The sequence below is a fragment of the Anolis carolinensis genome, unplaced genomic scaffold (assembly GCF_035594765.1).
Source record: "Anolis carolinensis isolate JA03-04 unplaced genomic scaffold, rAnoCar3.1.pri scaffold_7, whole genome shotgun sequence".
NCBI classification, from domain to species: Eukaryota; Metazoa; Chordata; class Lepidosauria; order Squamata; family Dactyloidae; genus Anolis; species Anolis carolinensis.
In genome coordinates, this window is record NW_026943818.1 from 34,099,389 (window position 1) to 34,118,502 (window position 19,114).

The following is a 19,114-nucleotide window of genomic DNA, read 5'->3' on the forward strand; positions in this document are numbered from 1 at the left end:
CCCTCAGGTAGGCCTAAAAACCTCCCTCAGGTAGGCCTCCATTTTAAACCTTTCCCTCAGGTAGGCCTAAAAACCTCCCTCAGGTAGGCCTCCATTTTAAACCTTTCCCTCAGGTAGGCCTTGAAGCCTTCCTCAGGTAGGCCTCCATTTTAAACCTTTCCCTCAGGTAGGCCTAAAAACCTCCCTCAGGTAGGCCTCCATTTTAAACCTTTCCCTCAGGTAGGCCTTGAAGCCTTCCTCAGGTAGGCCTCCATTTTAAACCTTTCCCTCAGGTAGGCCTAAAAACCTCCCTCAGGTAGGCCTCCATTGTAAACCTTCCCCTCAGGTAGGCCTTGAAGCCTTCCTCAGGTAGGCCTCCATTGTAAACCTTTCCCTCAGGTAGGCCTAAAAACCTCCCTCAGGTAGGCCTCCATTGTAAACCTTTCCCTCAGGTAGGCCTTGAAGCCTTCCTCAGGTAGGCCTCCATTGTAAACCTTTCCCTCAGGTAGGCCTAAAAACCTCCCTCAGGTAGGCCTCCATTGTAAACCTTCCCCTCAGGTAGGCCTTGAAGCCTTCCTCAGGTAGGCCTCCATTGTAAACCTTTCCCTCAGGTAGGCCTAAAAACCTCCCTCAGGTAGGCCTCCATTTTAAACCTTTCCCTCAGGTAGGCCTAAAAACCTCCCTCAGGTAGGCCTTGAAGCCTTCCTCAGGTAGGCCTCCATTTTAAACCTTTCCCTCAGGTAGGCCTAAAAACCTCCCTCAGGTAGGCCTCCATTGTAAACCTTCCCCTCAGGTAGGCCTTGAAGCCTTCCTCAGGTGGGGCCTCCATTTTAAACCTTTCCCTTCAGGTAGGCCTCAAAGTCCTTCTCAGGTAGTCCTCAATTGTAAACCTTTCCCTCAGGTAGGCCTCCATTTTAAACCTTTCCCTCAGGTAGGCCTAAAAACCTCCCTCAGGTAGGCCTCTATTTAAAACCTTCCTCAGGTAGGCCCCAATGTTAAACCTTCCCCTCAGGTAGGCCTAAAAACCTTCCTCAGGTAGGCCTTGAAGCCTTCCTGTTAGGCCTCCATTTTAAACCTTCCCTCAGGTGGGCCTCCATTGCAAACCTTTCCCTCAGGTAGGCCTAAAAACCTCCCTCAGGTAGGCCTCCATTTTAAACCTTCGTCAGGTAGGCCTCAATGTTAAACCTTTCCCTCAGGTAGGCCATGAAGCCTTCCTCAGGTGGGCCTCCATTTTAAACCTTTCCCTCAGGTAGGCCTCTATTTAAAACCTTCCTCAGGTAGGCCTCAATGTTAAACCTTCCCCTCAGGTAGGCCTAAAAGCCTTGCTCAGGTAGGCCTCCATTTTAAACCTTTCCCTCAGGTAGGCCTCCATTTTAAACCTTCCCTCAGGTAGGCCTCCATTGTAAACTTTCCCTTCAGGTAGGCCTCAAAGTCCTTCTCAGGTAGGCCTCAATGTTAAACCTTCCCCTCAGGTAGGCCTAAAAACCTTCCTCAGGTAGGCCTCTATTTAAAACCTTCCTCAGGTAGGCCTCAATGTTAAACCTTCCCCTCAGGTAGGCCTAAAAACCTTCCTCAGGTAGGCCTCCATTGTAAACCTTTCCCTCAGGTAGGCCTAAAAACCTTCCTCAGGTAGGCCTCTATTTAAAACCTCCCTCAGGTAGGCCTCTATTTAAAACCTTCCTCAGGTAGGCCTCAATGTTAAACCTTCCCCTCAGGTAGGCCTAAAAACCTTCCTCAGGTAGGCCTCCATTGTAAACTTTCCCTTCAGGTAGGCCTCAAAGTCCTTCTCAGGTAGGCCTCAATGTTAAACCTTCCCCTCAGGTAGGCCTAAAAACCTTCCTCAGGTAGGCCTCCATTGTAAACCTTTCCCTCAGGTAGGCCTAAAAACCTTCCTCAGGTAGGCCTCCATTGTAAACCTTTCCCTCAGGTAGGCCTAAAAACCTCCCTCAGGTAGGCCTCTATTTAAAACCTCCCTCAGGTAGGCCTCAATGTTAAACCTTCCCCTCAGGTAGGCCTAAAAACCTTCCTCAGGTAGGCCTTGAAGCCTTCCTGTTAGGCCTCCATTTTAAACCTTCCCTCAGGCGGGCCTCCATTGTGAACTTTCCCCTCAGGTAGGCCTCATTCGACGGGCGGCCGGCCATTGGGCCTCCCTTCCCTCAGGCGGCGCCTCCTCTGCCTCCCTTTCCCTCCCTCCATGGGCCGCAGCGGAAGCCCGTGCTGCTTCCTCCTCCTCCTCCTCCGCTTCTCGGCTCCTCCTCCTCGTCGGCGCCGCAAAATGGCGGCCGGAGCCGGGCCCCTCGAGGAAGGAGGCCTACCTTTCTCCTCCGCCTCCTCGGCGCCGCCGCCTCCTCCTCCGCCGCTCCCGCCTTGCTCCAACTCGAGGCCCGAGGCTCCGGGGCCTGGTGCGGCGCAGAACCGGGGCGGAGGCAACCCGCGCCTCCCGGGGGCCTCGTCGTCGCCTCCTCCCGCAGCCTCGGCGCCTTCTTCTTCATCGCCGCCGTCGCCGCCTCCTTGCTCTCCGCCGCCGCCCTCGGCCTACAACTGGCAGGCCACGAAGCCGACGGTGCTGGAGCGCATGGCCTTCCTCTTCAACAACGAGGTGCTCAGCGACGTCCACTTCGTGGTCGGGAAGGGACGGAGGGGCGCCCAACGCCTCCCTGCACACAGGCAAGAAAAGTGGGAGGAAAATAATAATAATAATAATAATAATAATAATAATAATAATAATAGTAGTAATAGGAAGATGGGAGGAAAGAAGAAGAGAGGGAGGAAGAAAGGAAAGAAGAATAGGCTCAGTAGAGTTGTCATCAAAATCCTTTATGTTTATTAAACCCTAGGTTAAGGTAAAGGTTTTCCCCTGACGTTAAGTCCAGTCGTGTCTGACTCTGGGGGTTGGGGCTCACCTCCATTTCTAAGCCCAAGAGCCGGCGTTGTCCGTAGACACCTCCAGAGTCATGTGGCCACTAGCATGACTGCATGGAGCACCATTACCTTCCCGCCGGAGCCGTACCTATTGATCTACTCACACTCTGGGGGTTGGGGCTCACCTCCATTTCTAAGCCCAAGAGCCAGCGTTGTCCGTAGACACCTCCAAAGTCATGTGGCCACTGGCATGACTGCGTGAAACGCCGTTACCTTCCCGCCGGAGCCGTACCTATTGATCTACTCACACTCTGGGGGTTGGGGCTCACCTCCATTTCTAAGCCCAAGAGCCGCGTTGTCCGTAGACACCTCCAAAGTCATGTGGCCACTGGCATGACTGCATGGAGCACCCTTACCTTCCCGCCGGAGCCGTACCTATTGATCTACTCACACTCTGGGGGTTGGGGCTCACCTCCATTTCTAAGCCCAAGAGCCGCGTTGTCCGTAGACACCTCCAAAGTCATGTGGCCACTGGCATGACTGCGTGAAACGCCGTTACCTTCCCGCCGGAGCCGTACCTATTGATCTACTCACACTCTGGGGGTTGGGGCTCACCTCCATTTCTAAGCCCAAGAGCCGGCGTTGTCCGTAGACACCTCCAAAGTCATGTGGCCACTGGCATGACTGCATGGAGCACCCTTACCTTCCCGCCGGAGCCGTACCTATTGATCTACTCACACTCTGGGGGTTGGGGCTCACCTCCATTTCTAAGCCCAAGAGCCGCGTTGTCCGTAGACACCTCCAAAGTCATGTGGCCACTGGCATGACTGCATGGAGCACCCTTACCTTCCCGCCGGAGCCGTACCTATTGATCTACTCACACTCTGGGGGTTGGGGCTCACCTCCATTTCTAAGCCCAAGAGCCGGCGTTGTCCGTAGACACCTCCAAAGTCATGTGGCCACTGGCATGACTGCATGGAGCACCCTTACCTTCCCGCCGGAGCCGTACCTATTGATCTACTCACACTCTGGGGGTTGGGGCTCACCTCCATTTCTAAGCCCAAGAGCCGGCGTTGTCCGTAGACACCTCCAAAGTCATGTGGCCATTGGCCTGGCTGCGTGAAACTCCGTTAACTTCCCGCCGGAGCCGTACCTATTCATCTACTCACATATGCATGTTTTCGAACTGCTAGGTTGGCAGGAGCTGGGGCTAACAGCGGACGCTCATTCCGCTCCCAGGATTTGAACCTGCGACCTTTCGGTCTGCAAGTTCAGCAGCTCAGCGCTTTAACACACTGAGCCACCAGCACTTTATCACTTACTCATTTCCATGATATAACAACTTTATGAAACCTGTCCCCGCTGGTTCGCTTTTAATTACTCCGACTTGATCTGCTTGGATTTTGATGTACGTGTTAAAGCGCTGCTGAACTTGCAGACCGAAAGGTCCCAGGTTCGAATCCCGGGAGCGGAGTGAGCTCCCGCTGTTAGCTCCAGATAGACATGCTGGATTTCGTATCACAAAATCACAAGTCAAACTCTTCCCAAGTGTCTAGGACTGTGTGATGTATTTTCGGATGATGCGCACAGATCCCAGTCGGGTGGCCTTTTGCAGTTGGCAGATCGTAATTTTATCAATGTCTATTGTTTCCAAATGCCGGCTGAGATCTTTTGGCACGGCACCCAGTGTGCCCATCACCACCAGGACCACCTGCACTGGTTTCTGCCAGAGTCTTTGCAGTTCAATCTTGAGGCTGAGTTTTTCCTGTTGTTTTTTGTCAATGCAACTGTCACCTGGGATGGCGACATCAATGATTCAAACCTTTTTCTTTTCCACAACTGTGATGTCTGGTGTGTTGTGTTCCAGAACTTTGTCTGTCTGGATTCGGAAGTCCCACGGTATCTTTGCGTGCTCTTTTTCCAATACTTTTGCAGTTTTGTGATCCCACCAGTTCTTTCCTGCTGGGAGGTGGGACTTGAGGCATAAGTTCCAATGGATCATTTGGGCCACATAGTTGTGCCTCTGTTTGTAGTCTGTCCGTGCGATTTTCTTACAGCAGCTGAGGAGATGATCAATGGTTTCGTCGGTTTCCTTGCACAGTCTGCATTTTGGGTCATCAGCTGATTTTTCGATCTTGGCCTTAATGGCCTTTGTTCTGATGTCTTGCTCCTGGGCTTCAGGGTCCCATTCGTGAGCCAGAGCCAGGTCTCCTCCTTATCAGCTTTTCCTTCAATTTTGTCAAGGAACTTTCCATGCAATGTTTTGTTGTGCCAGCTGTCAGCTCTAGTTTGTAGTGCGGTTTTCTTGTACTGATTCTGCTCTAGTTTGTAGTGCGGTTTTCTTGTACTGATTCTGCTCTAGTTTGTAGTGCGGTTTTCTTGTACTGGTTTTTTGTCTGTTTCTGATTTTTGACTTCAATCAAAGCAGGTTCTTCACTTTGCTTTACATATTCTGCCAGGACATGTTCTTCTTCTTTGACTGCTTGTTTTACTTATTATTATTATTAATATTATTATTATTATATTATTGTGTGTGTCTGTGCATAAAGGCATGCAATCCTAGGCAATGTAGGACTTGTTTAGTGTTTTTACAATGTCTTTTGGGCTTGTGTGTCTTAGCCTGTTGTCCATCCATTCAATGCCCAAATCTTTGCTGTCGTGTCGAGACCGTGATGTGCTTTTTGGATGGGAGGCCCTTTTCACAAGGATCTTCTGCAAGTCTTTGGATAGCCTATGGCAACAAGGCCACCCTCCTTCTTCCCCATGGCAGGTTTGTGCTGGCGGTGGGCAGCGCAGTCTTTGATGCCATGTTCAACGGAGGGATGGCCACCTCTTCCGCCGAGATCGAGCTCCCCGACGTGGAGCCGGCCGCCTTCCTGGCTTTGCTGAAGTAAGAACCAATGGTGTGTCTCATAGTCTGGGCTGGAGCAAGAATGGGGCAGTCACATGTCAGTGTATATATATATATATGCTTGGATGGAGTCTTCGTTTATAGATGGCCTTCCATCTCTTAAGATTCCACGATTCTATTTCTCCATGAACCTCTATGAGGCTTGATGGCCATCTGTTGGGAGGGATTGTATGGTGTATTCCTTTATAGCAGAATGGGGTTGGATTGGATGGCCTTTGGGGGGGTCCCTTTCAACTCTAGGATTCTGTAATACTGTTTCAACATGATAATAACAAATATTTGTGGCAGGGCCACAAATGGACAGCCAGGACTGGGGTGGGCGGAGTTATGAGCTCTGAGTCAGGGCTGAGCTTCTATCCCAGTCCTGCGGAGCCTGCCAGGATGCAGGGGGTGGGGCTAGAGGAGGGGCGGGGCCTCTTCCCATGTTCTAACAAACGCCTCAGGGGAGGTCTACAGAGGCTCAGCCCTGTCTCGTGCTCTTGGGAAGAGGCCCCGCCCCCTCCCCTAGCCCCGCCCTTTAGTCCTAAAAGGCCTCTCAGGAGAGATATAGAGGCTCAGCCCTGTCTCGTGCTCTTGGGAAGAGGCCCCGGCCCCACCCCTAGCCCCGCCCTTTAGTCCTAAAGGGCCTCTCAGGAGAGATGTAGAGGCTCAGCCCTGTCTCGTGCTCTTGGGAAGAGGCCCCGCCCCCTCCCCTAGCCCCGCCCTTTAGTCCTAAAAGGCCTCTCAGGAGAGATATAGAGGCTCAGCCCTGTCTCGTGCTCTTGGGAAGAGGCCCCGCCCCCTCCCCTAGCCCCGCCCTTTAGTCCTAAAAGGCCTCTCAGGAGAGATATAGAGGCTCAGCCCTGTCTCGTGCTCTTGGGAAGAGGCCCCGCCCCCTCCCCTAGCCCCGCCCTTTAGTCCTAAAAGGCCTCTCAGGAGAGATATAGAGGCTCAGCCCTGTCTCGTGCTGTTGGGAAGAGGCCCCGGCCCCACCCCTAGCCCCGCCCTTTAGTCCTAAAGGGCCTCTCAGGAGAGATGTAGAGGCTCAGCCCTATCTCTGGCACTTGGGAAGAGGCTCCACAGTGAAGGGACGGGAAAACCAGCAGGGAGACTGGGAGCCTGGCAGCAAAGCTCCCGTTTCTTGTCCCCAGGTTTCTTTATTCTGATGAAGTCCAGATCGGGCCCGAGACCGTTATGACGACGCTCTACACGGCAAAGAAGTACGCAGTGCCGGCTCTGGAAGCTCACTGCGTGGAGTTCCTGAAGAAGAACCTGCGGGCGGACAATGCCTTCATGCTTCTGACCCAGGTAGCCTTTTTGGGCCCATCTATTGAACCATCCATTGCCATATAGTCGTATAATATAATATATTGTATGTATATATACTTGTAAACCGCCCTGAGTCCCCTTCGGGGTGAGAAGGGTGGGATATAAATGTTGTTAATAAGAAATAAATAAATATTAGGAATACTGTACCCTATTTTTCTGCAGTGGTGGAAGGTTTTTCTGTATTTTTGGAATAATTGCATAGACTTTGCTCGTGCCAGAATTTATTTCTCCGCCTGGGGAGATGGTGGCGGGGTATAAAAATAAAATTATTATTATTATTTTATTATAACACAGCAAACAAGATAGACATGCTGGATTTCGTATCACAAAATCACAAGTCGAACACTTCCCAAGTGTCTAGGACTGTGTGATGTATTTTCTGATGATGTGTGCAGATCCCAGTAGGGTGGCCTTTTGCAGTTGGCAGATGGTGATTTTGTCAATGTCTATTGTTTCCAAATGCCGGCTGAGATCTTTTGGCACAACACCCAGTGTGCCCATTATTATTATTATTATTATTATTATTATTATTATTATTATTATTTTGTCTGCTGTTTTAGGCCAGGCTCTTCGATGAGCCCCAGCTTGCAAGCCTTTGCCTGGAGAACATAGATAAGAACACGTCAGACGCCATCAACGCCGAAGGCTTCACCGACATTGACCTGGGTGAGCCTTCTTTGTATATCTGACTTGCAAGAGTCCCTTCCAAATCTAGGATGCTATGGCCCTGTTTCTGAGGATAAGGCAGGATGGCCATCTGTCGGGAGGGATTAGATTGTGTTCCTTTATGGCATAATGGGGTTGGCTCTTGTCGTCTCTCCCTACTATTTTCAGTCCTGTTTATCTCTATGAAACTGCTGTCTATGGGGCTGTATGGCCACCTGTCGGGAGGGTTTTGATTGTGCTGCTTCTCTCCTGATGGTTTTTTCTATGGCTCTGGTAGAGACGCTGGTTGCGGTGCTGGAGCGGGACACGCTGGGGATCCGAGAGGTGCGGCTCTTCAACGCCGCGGTCCGGTGGTCGGCGGCCGAGTGCCAGCGCCAGCAATTGCAGGTGGTTCCCGAAAACAAGCGCCAGGCCCTGGGCAAGGCCCTGGCTCTCATCCGATTCCCGCTCATGACTATCGAGGAGTTTGCCGCCGGTAAGCCGGGAAAGGCTGGGGCGAGTGGTTGGGCAAACTGGTGCCTGTGTACTGTGTGCTTCATAGCCACCCTAGTGCTTTTCCTTCAATTTTGTCAAGGAACTTTCCATGCAATGTTTTGTTGTGCCAGCTGTCAGCTCTAGTTTGTAGTGCGGCTTTCTTGTACTGATTCTGCTCTAGTTTGTAGTGCGGCTTTCTTGTACTGATTCTGCTCTAGTTTGTAGTGCGGCTTTCTTGTACTGATTCTGCTCTAGTTTGTAGTGCGGCTTTCTTGTACTGATTCTGCTCTAGTTTGTAGTGCGGCTTTCTTGTACTGATTCTGCTCTAGTTTGTAGTGCGGCTTTCTTGTACTGATTCTGCTCTAGTTTGTAGTGCGGCTTTCTTGTACTGATTCTGCTCTAGTTTGTAGTGCGGCTTTCTTGTACTGATTCTGCTCTAGTTTGTAGTGCGGCTTTCTTGTACTGATTCTGCTCTAGTTTGTAGTGCGGCTTTCTTGTACTGATTCTGCTCTAGTTTGTAGTGTGGTTTTCTTATACTGATTCTTTGTCTGCTGTGCTTTGAGGAGTTTCTGATTTTTGTCTTCAGTCAAAGCAGGTTTTTCACTTTGCTTTACATATTCTATCAGGGCATGTTCTTCTTCTTTGACTGCTTGTTTTCCTTGTAAGAGTCCTCTGCCACCATTATTATTATTATTAATATTAATGATGCGCTCGCCATACCCCCCTCTAGTGGCCAGATGAGGGATAGCGCCAAGGGACTGTGATGCAGCAGCTAACGAGGCCAATAGGATTCTAGATTAGGGCTCAATGGACCTCTTCCAGCCCCGTGGTTGTGTGAGTCTATCCGGCGGAGTGTTCTGTCCTCCAGGTCCGGCCCAGTCGGGGATCCTGACGGACCGGGAGGTGGTCAGCCTCTTCCTCCACTTCACCGTCAACCCCAAGCCCCGGGTGGAGTTCATCGACCGGCCCCGGTGCTGCCTGCGGGGCAAGGAGTGCAGCATCAACCGGTTTCAGCAAGTGGAGAGCCGCTGGGGCTACAGCGGGACCAGCGACCGCATCCGGTGGGCCTCTCCCCCCAGCAGGGCTATATATGGGGCTTCCTGGGAAGAGATGGGGTTGAGAGAGTGTGACCTGCCCTTCTTCGCCGCAGGTTCTCTGTCAACAAGAGGATCTTCATCGTCGGGTTCGGCTTGTACGGCTCCATCCACGGCCCGACGGACTACCAAGTCAACATACAGGTATCGTAGGATGCCAAGGGCTCGGGCTTGGCGGGAGTTATAGTGCGCTCTAGATGTAGGGTTGACTAGAACACCCAATATCCCGATCTCAATTGAGAAATGCTCCGCTTTGTTATTATTATCAGCAATATGAATTTTTAAAAAATACTTATATAGGTCTTTGGCTACATCTTAAGCTGACAAGGAACAGATGCCAGCCATAAAACGGGCCAGCCATAAAACCTCAATGACCCTCTGGTATTTGAGAGCCCCTATATATGTGGGCCAAAGAGAAGGTTCTGGCATTCGGTACAATAAAATCTGTTGTAATCTACCAGCGTGTGTCTTGGTGCTTTTTCCTTTGGAAGACTGACCCACAGCACAACTGGGAGAAGAGAACCCGATTTTATTGTACCGAATGCTAGAACCTTCTCTTTGGCCCACATATATAGGGGCTCTCACATACCAGAGGGTCATTGAGGTTTTATGGCTGGCCTGTTTTATGGCTAGCATCTGTTCTTTGTCAGCCGACCAGAGATGTCAAGGATTGGAGATCATGACAGGATAATAATAATAATGATAATAATAATAATAATAATAATGATAATATAAAATAAAAATAAAAGTGTCAGACGTGTGATCCAATACAACAGCCAGCAGAGTGTCTGCTGTGGACTCATCTTGTGTTTCAAATAATAATAATAATAATAATAATATACTAAACCTAGAGCCTTTCTAATAATAATAATAATAATAATAATAATAATAATAATAATAATAATATACATCACACAGTCCTAAACACTTTGGGAAGTGTTTGACTTGCGATTTTGTGATACGAAATCCAGTATATATCTCATTTTCTGTGTCATATGTCTTCGTGTCAATAATAATAATAATAATAATAATAATAATAATAATAATATACATTACACAGTCCTAAACACTTGGGAAGTGTTCGACTTATGATTCTGTGATATGAAATCCAGTATATATCTCGTCTTCTGTCTCATACTATGTGATAATAATAATAATAATAATAATAATAATAATAATAATAATAATATACATTCCACAGTCCTAAACACTTGGGAAGTGTTTGACATGATTTTGTGATGTGAAATCCAGTATATATCTCGTTTTCTGTGTCATATGTCTTTGTGTCAATAATAATAATAATAATAATAATAATAATAATAATAATAATATACACCACACAGTCCTAAACACTTGGGAAGTGTTTGACTTAGGATTTTGTGATATGAAATCTAGTATAATAATAATATAATACATCACACAGTCCTAAACACTTGGGAAATGTTTGACTTATGATTTTGTGATACGAAATCCAGTATATATCTCATTTTCTGTCTCATACTATGTCTGTGTCAATAATAATAATAATAATAATAATAATAATAATAATAATAATAATAATATACATCACACAGTCCTAAACACTTGGGAAGTGTTTGACTTACGATTTTGTGATACGAAATCCAGGATATATCTCGTTTGCTGTGTCATACTCTGTCTTTGTGTCAATACAGTAGAGTCTCACTTATCCAAGCCTCGCTTATCCAAGTTTCTGGATTATCCAAGCCATTTTTGTAGTCAATGTTTTCAATATATTGTGATATTTTGGTGCTAAATTCGTAAATACAGTAATTACAACATAACATTATTGTGTATTGAACTACTTTTTCTGTCAAATTTGTTGTATAACATGATGTTTTGGTGCTTAATTTGTAAAATCATAACCTCATTTGAAGTTTAATAGGCTTTTCCTTAATCTCTCCTTATTATCCAAGATATTCGCTTATCCAAGCACCTAATTTTACCACAAAAAAAGTGAGAAAACATTGACTCCAGTATAAGCCGAGGGTGGTAATAAATAAAAATAGATACCAATAAAATTGCATTAATTGAGGCATCAGTAGGTTAAATGTTTTTGAATATTTACATAGCTTGGATAAGTGAGACTCTACTGTATGTCTTTGTGTCAATAATATTTGGATGATGTGATTGCAATACTTAAATGTTTTAATATGTATTTATTTTAATTTATTTTAAGCTTCGGTTTGTATGTGTTTTAAGGCATCTAATAGTTGCCATATGTAAGCTGCCTTGGGGTAGAGAAAGGCGGGGTAGAAATAAGGTAAATAAATAGATAAAAATAATATAAAAATAAACCCAGGGCTTTTCTATTGTATGATTATTAAACCTGGGGCAGCAATAATAATAATAATAATAATAATAATAATAATAATAATAATAATAATAATAATATAATTTGAAATCCAGCATATCTATCTTGTTTGCTGTGTCATACTATGTCTTTGTGTCAATAATAATATTTGGATGATGTGATTTTAATATTGAATGCAATGTTTTAGTATGTATTTATTTTAAGCTTGGATAATAAGGAGAGATGTTTTAGTATGTATTAAGGCATCTAATAGTTGCCATATGTAAGCCGCCTTGAGTCCCTTCTGGGGTTGAAATAAGGTAAATAAATAAATAAAAATAATATAAAAATAAAGCCAGGGCTTTTCTATTGTATTATTATTAAACCTGGGGCAATAATAATAATAATAATAATAATAATAATAATAATAATAATAATAATTTGAAATCCAGCATATCTATCTTGTTTGCTGTGTCATACAATAAAATGATAATAATAATAATAATAATAATAATAATAATAATAATAATAATAATAAATTTGGGAAGTGTTCGACTTGTAATTTGTGATATGAAATCCAGCATATCTATTTTGTTTGCTGTGTCATACAATAAAAGGATGATGATGATAATAATAATAATAATAATAATAATAATAATAAATTTGGGAAGTGTTCGACTTGTAATTTGTGATATGAAATCCAGCATATCTATTTTGTTTGCTGTGTCATACAATAAAATGATAATAATAATAATAATAATAATAATAATAATAATAAATTTGGGAAGTGTTCGACTAGTGATTTTGTGATATGAAATCCAGCATATCTATTTTGTTTGCTGTGTCATACAATAAAATGATAATAATAATAATAATAATAATAATAATAATAATAATAATAAATTTGGGAAGTGTTCAACTTGTGATTTTGTGATATGAAATCCAGCATATCTATTTTGTTTGCTGTGTCATACAACAAAATGATGATGATAATAATAATAATAATAATAAATTTGGGAAGTGTTCGACTTGTAATTTGTGATATGAAATCCAGCATATCTATCTTGTTTGCTGTGTCATACAATAAAATGGTAATAATAATAATAATAATAATAATAATAATAATAAATTTGGGAAGTGTTCGACTTGTGATTTTGTGATATGAAATCCAGCATATCTATCTTGTTTGCTGTGTCATAATAAAATAATAATAAATATTAGATGCCTTAATACACATACAAACTGAAGCTTAAAATAAATTAAAATAAATACATATTAAAACATTGCGTTCCATATTAAAATCACATCATCCAAATACTATTATTGACACAAAGACATAGTATGACACAGCACACGAGATAGATATGCTGGATTTCGTATCACAAAATAATAATAAGGACTCTTGCAAGTAAAACAAGCAGCCAAAGAAGAAGAACATGCCCTGGCAGAATATGTAAAACAAAGTGAAGAACCTGCTTTGATTGAAGTCAAAAATCAGAAACTCCTCAAAGCACAGCAGACAAAAAACCAGTACAAGAAAACTGCACTACAAACTAGAGCTGACAGCTGGCACAACAAAACATTGCATGGAAAGTTCCTTGACAAAACTGAAGGAAAAGCTGATAAGGAGAAGACCTGGCTCTGGCTCACGAATGGGACCCTGAAGAAGGAGACAGAAGGCCTGATCCTTGCAGCCCAGGAGCAAGACATCAGGACAAAGGCAATTAAGGCCAAGATTGAAAAATCAGCTGATGACCCAAAATGCAGACTGTGCAAGGAAACCGACGAAACCATGGATCATATCCTCAGCTGCTGTAAGAAAATCGCACGGACAGACTACAAACAGAGGCACAACTATGTGGCCCAAATGATTCATTGGAACCTATGCCTCAAGTATCACCTCCCTGCAGTTAAGAACTGGTGGGATCACAAACCTGCAAAGCTTGTGGAAAATGAACACGCAAAGATACTGTGGGACTTCCGAATCCAGACTGACAAAGTTCTGGAACACAACACACCAGACATCACAGTTGTGGAGAAGAAAAAGGTTTGGATCATGGATGTTGCCATCCCAGGTGACAGTCGCATTGAAGAAAAACAACAGGAAAAACTCAGCCGCTCTCAGGACCTCAAGATTGAACTTCAAAGACTCTGGCAGAAACCAGTGCAGGTGGTCCCAGTGGTGATGGGCACACTGGGTGCCGTGCCAAAAGATCTCATCCGGCATTTGGAAACAATAGACATTGACAAAATCACCATCTGCCAACTGCAAAAGGCCACCCTGCTGGGATCTGCACGCATCATCCGAAAATACATCACACAGTCCTAGACACTTGGGAAGTGTTCGACTTGTGGTTTTGTGAAACGAAATCCAGCATATCTATCTTGTTTGCTGTGTCATACAACGTCGTTGTGTCAATAATAATAATAATATAAAATAATAATAATAATAATACATCACACAGTCCTAGACACTTGGGAAGTGTTCGACTTGTGATTTTGCGAAACGAAATCCAGCATCTCTATCTTGTTTGCTGTGTCATACAACGTCGTTGTGTCAATAATAATAATAATATAAAATAATAATAATAATAATAATAATAATAATAATAATAATAATAATAATAATACATCACACAGTCCTAGACACTTGGGAAGTGTTCGACTTGTGGTTTTGTGAAACGAAATCCAGCATCTCTATCTTGTTTGCTGTGTCATACAACGTCGTTGTGTCAATAATAATAATAATATAAAATAATAATAATAATAATAATAATAATAATAATAATAATAATAATAATACATCACACAGTCCTAGACACTTGGGAAGTGTTCGACTTGTGATTTTGCGAAACGAAATCCAGCATCTCTATCTTGTTTGCTGTGTCATACAACGTCGTTGTGTCAATAATAATAATAATATAAAATAATAATAATAATAATAATAATAATAATAATAATAATAATAATACATCACACAGTCCTAGACACTTGGGAAGTGTTCGACTTGTGATTTTGCGAAACGAAATCCAGCATCTCTATCTTGTTTGCTGTGTCATACAACGTCGTTGTGTCAATAATAATAATAATATAAAATAATAATAATAATAATAATAATAATAATACATCACACAGTCCTAGACACTTGGGAAGTGTTCGACTTGTGATTTTGCGAAACGAAATCCAGCATCTCTATCTTGTTTGCTGTGTCATACAACGTCGTTGTGTCAATAATAATAATAATATAAAATAATAATAATAATAATACATCACACAGTCCTAGACACTTGGGAAGTGTTCGACTTGTGGTTTTGCGAAACGAAATCCAGCATGTCTATCTTGTTTGCTGTGCCATAATAATAATAATAATAATAATAGTAATAATAATAATAATACATCACACAGTCCTAGACACTTGGGAAGTGTTCGACTTGTGGTTTTGCGAAACGAAATCCAGCATGTCTATCTTGTTTGCTGTGTCATACAACGTCGTTGTGTCAATAATAATAATAATATAAAATAATAATAATAATAATAATAATAATAATAATATAAACCTGGGGCTTTTCTTATCATTGTTGTCATCATTCTGGGGCTTTTCCCCTGCAGATCATCCACACGGACAGCAACACGGTCCTGGGGCAGAACGACACGGGCTTCAGCTGCGACGGCTCCTCCAACACGTTCCGGGTCATGTTCAAGGAGCCCGTGGAGATCCTGCCCACCGTCAGCTACACGGCCTGCGCCACCTTGAAGGTGAAGGAAAAGGCCGGGAGGGAAGGGAAGCCTCCGAGAATCACGAGGGGTCCCCCAAAGGCCATCCAGTCCAACTCCGTTTGGCCACGACACCATCAAAACCTTCCCGACAGATGGCCATCCAGTCTCATAGACATTAGACCAGGGGTCCCCAAACTTTTTAAACAGGGGGCCAGTCCGCGGTCCCTCAGACTGTTGGAGGGCCGGGCTAGAGTTTTTTTTTAAAAAAAAACTATGAACAAATTCCTATGCACTCTGTACATGCCTCATTTTGAAGTAAAAAAACAAACAAAATGGGAACAAATACAGCCTTGATGATGATAATGATAATAATAATAATAACAACAAATAATAACAACAAATGGCCACCCAGCCTCAATGTTTAATAATAATAATAATAATAATAATAATAATAATAATAATAATAAAGAGGTTTGGAAGAGATCCCTTGGGCCATTGAATCTAACCCCCTTCTGCCTTTGTGCACAAAAGCACAAGCAAAGCACACCTGACAGATGGCCTCCCAGCCTCAATTTTAATAATAATAATAATAATAAAGAGGGTTGGAAGAGATCCCTTGGGCCATTGAATCTAACCCCCTTCTGCCTTTGTGCACAAAAGCACAAGCAAAGCACACCTGACAGATGGCCACCCAGCCTCAATGTTAATAATAATAATAATAATAATAATAATAATAATAATAATAAAGAGGGTTGGAAGAGAGCCCTTGGGCCATTGAATCTAACCCCCTTCTGCCTTTGTGCACAAAAGCACAAGCAAAGCACACCTGACAGATGGCCACCCAGCCTCAATTTTAATAATAATAATAATAATAAAGAGGTTTGGAAGAGATCCCTTGGGCCATTGAATCTAACCCCCTTCTGCCTTTGTGCACAAAAGCACAAGCAAAGCACACCTGACAGATGGCCTCCCAGCCTCAATTTTAATAATAATAATAATAATAAAGAGGGTTGGAAGAGATCCCTTGGGCCATTGAATCTAACCCCCTTCTGCCTTTGTGCACAAAAGCACAAGCAAAGCACACCTGACAGATGGCCACCCAGCCTCAATGTTAATAATAATAATAATAATAATAATAATAATAATAATAATAATAATAATAAAGAGGGTTGGAAGAGAGCCCTTGGGCCATTGAATCTAACCCCCTTCTGCCTTTGTGCACAAAAGCACAAGCAAAGCACACCTGACAGATGGCCACCCAGCCTCAATGTTAATAATAATAATAATAATAATAATAATAATAATAATAATAATAATAATAAAGAGGGTTGGAAGAGAGCCCTTGGGCCATTGAATCTAACCCCCTTCTGCCTTTGTGCACAAAAGCACAAGCAAAGCACACCTGACAGATGGCCACCCAGCCTCAATGTTAATAATAATAATAATAATAATAATAATAATAATAATAATAATAAAGAGGGTTGGAAGAGATCCCTTGGGCCATTGAATCTAACCCCCTTCTGCCTTTGTGCACAAAAGCACAAGCAAAGCACACCTGACAGATGGCCACCCAGCCTCAATGTTAATAATAATAATAATAATAATAATAATAATAATAATAATAATAATAAAGAGGGTTGGAAGAGAGCCCTTGGGCCATTGAATCTAACCCCCTTCTGCCTTTGTGCACAAAAGCACAAGCAAAGCACACCTGACAGATGGCCACCCAGCCTCAATGTTAATAATAATAATAATAATAATAATAATAATAATAATAATAATAATAAAGAGGGTTGGAAGAGATCCCTTGGGCCATTGAATCTAACCCCCTTCTGCCTTTGTGCACAAAAGCACAAGCAAAGCACACCTGACAGATGGCCACCCAGCCTCAATGTTAATAATAATAATAATAATAATAATAATAATAATAATAATAAAAAAGAGGGTTGGAAGAGATCCCTTGGGCCACTGAGTCCAGCCCCCTTCTGCCTTTGTGCACAAAAGCACAAGCAAAGCACACCTGACAGATGGCCACCCAGCCTCAATGTTAATAATAATAATAATAATAATAATAATAATAATAATAATAATAATAATAATAAAGAGGGTTGGAAGAGATCCCTTGGGCCACTGAGTCCAGCCCCCTTCTGCCTTTGTGCACAAAAGCACAAGCAAAGCACACCTGACAGATGGCCTCCCAGCCTCAATGTTAATAATAATAATAATAATAATAATAATAATAATAATAATAATAAAAAAGAGGGTTGGAAGAGATCCCTTGGGCCACTGAGTCCAGCCCCCTTCTGCCTTTGTGCACAAAAGCACAAGCAAAGCACACCTGACAGATGGCCACCCAGCCTCAATGTTAATAATAATAATAATAATAATAATAATAAAGAGGGTTGGAAGAGATCCCTTGGGCCACTGAGTCCAGCCCCCTTCTGCCTTTGTGCACAAAAGCACAAGCAAAGCACACCTGACAGATGGCCACCCAGCCTCAATTTTAATAATAATAATAATAATAATAATAATAATAATAATAATAATAATAAAGAGGGTTGGAAGAGATCCCTTGGGCCACTGAGTCCAGCCCCCTTCTGCCTTTGTGCACAAAAGCACAAGCAAAGCACACCTGACAGATGGCCACCCAGCCTCAATGTTAATAATAATAATAATAATAATAATAATAATAATAATAATAATAAAGAGGGTTGGAAGAGATCCCTTGGGCCATTGAATCTAACCCCCTTCTGCCTTTGTGCACAAAAGCACAAGCAAAGCACACCTGACAGATGGCCTCCCAGCCTCAATGTTAATAATAATAATAATAATAATAATAATAATAATAATAATAATAATAAAGAGGGTTGGAAGAGAGCCCTTGGGCCATTGAATCTAACCCCCTTCTGCCTTTGTGCACAAAAGCACAAGCAAAGCACACCTGACAGATGGCCTCCCAGCCTCAATGTTAATAATAATCTATATATATAAAATGATAAAGTTGTTTGCGCAGTGACTATAACAACAAAACTAAACATCCCAGAAATACGAAATTTGGCAACACAATGCAAAAGGCTTGCCTCCAGGTTACAACAACACAACCACACCACAAAACCACAATCCGGACCCACAAAACTCACAACAACGCATCATGCGATAACAACACAACTAAACACCCCAGAAATACAAAACTTGGCAACACAATGCAAATGCCTTGCCTCCCAATTGTAACAACACAACCACACCACAAAACCACACAGGACCCACAAAACTCACAACAACGCATTGTGACTATGACAACACAACTAAATGCCCCAGAACTACGAAACTTGGCAACACAACACAAAAGCCTTCCCTCCAGGTTGTAACAACACAACCACACCACAAAACCACAATCTGAACCCATAAAACTCACAACAACACATCGTGACTATAACAACACAACTAAACACCCCAGAAATACAAAACTTGGCACACAACTAAACACCCCAGAAATATAAAACTTGACAACACAACGCAAAAGCCTTGCCTCCTGGTTGTAACAACACAACCACACCACAAAACCACAATCCGGACCCACAAAACTCACAACAATGCATCGTGACTATAACAACACAACTAAACGCCCCAGAAATACGAAACTTGGCACACAACTAAACGCCCCAGAAATACAAAACTTGACAACACAACACAAAAGCCTTGCCTCCCAGTTGTAACAACACAACTACACCACAAAACCACAATCCGGACCCACAAAACTCACAACAACGCATCGTGACTATAACACAACTA

General features: G+C 43.2%; 1 protein-coding gene across 2 annotated transcripts in view; it reads left to right on the forward strand.

The window, feature by feature from the left end:
* Nucleotides 1–2,158: 2,158 nt before the first annotated feature.
* Nucleotides 2,159–19,114, forward strand: part of btbd2 (BTB domain containing 2) — a 22,276-nt gene continuing 5,320 nt past the window's right edge. Inside the window, exons 1-8 of one of the 2 annotated variants that reach the window (XM_062960429.1) lie at nucleotides 2,159–2,646; nucleotides 5,612–5,731; nucleotides 6,883–7,039; nucleotides 7,621–7,726; nucleotides 8,004–8,201; nucleotides 9,069–9,261; nucleotides 9,351–9,438; nucleotides 15,215–15,361. In XM_062960429.1, coding sequence (XP_062816499.1) covers nucleotides 2,174–2,646; nucleotides 5,612–5,731; nucleotides 6,883–7,039; nucleotides 7,621–7,726; nucleotides 8,004–8,201; nucleotides 9,069–9,261; nucleotides 9,351–9,438; nucleotides 15,215–15,361 — 1,482 coding nt within the window. In that variant the 5' untranslated portion in view covers nucleotides 2,159–2,173. The remainder of the gene's footprint in view (nucleotides 2,647–5,611; nucleotides 5,732–6,882; nucleotides 7,040–7,620; nucleotides 7,727–8,003; nucleotides 8,202–9,068; nucleotides 9,262–9,350; nucleotides 9,439–15,214; nucleotides 15,362–19,114) is intronic. The other variant, XM_062960430.1, reaches the window with a different exon arrangement.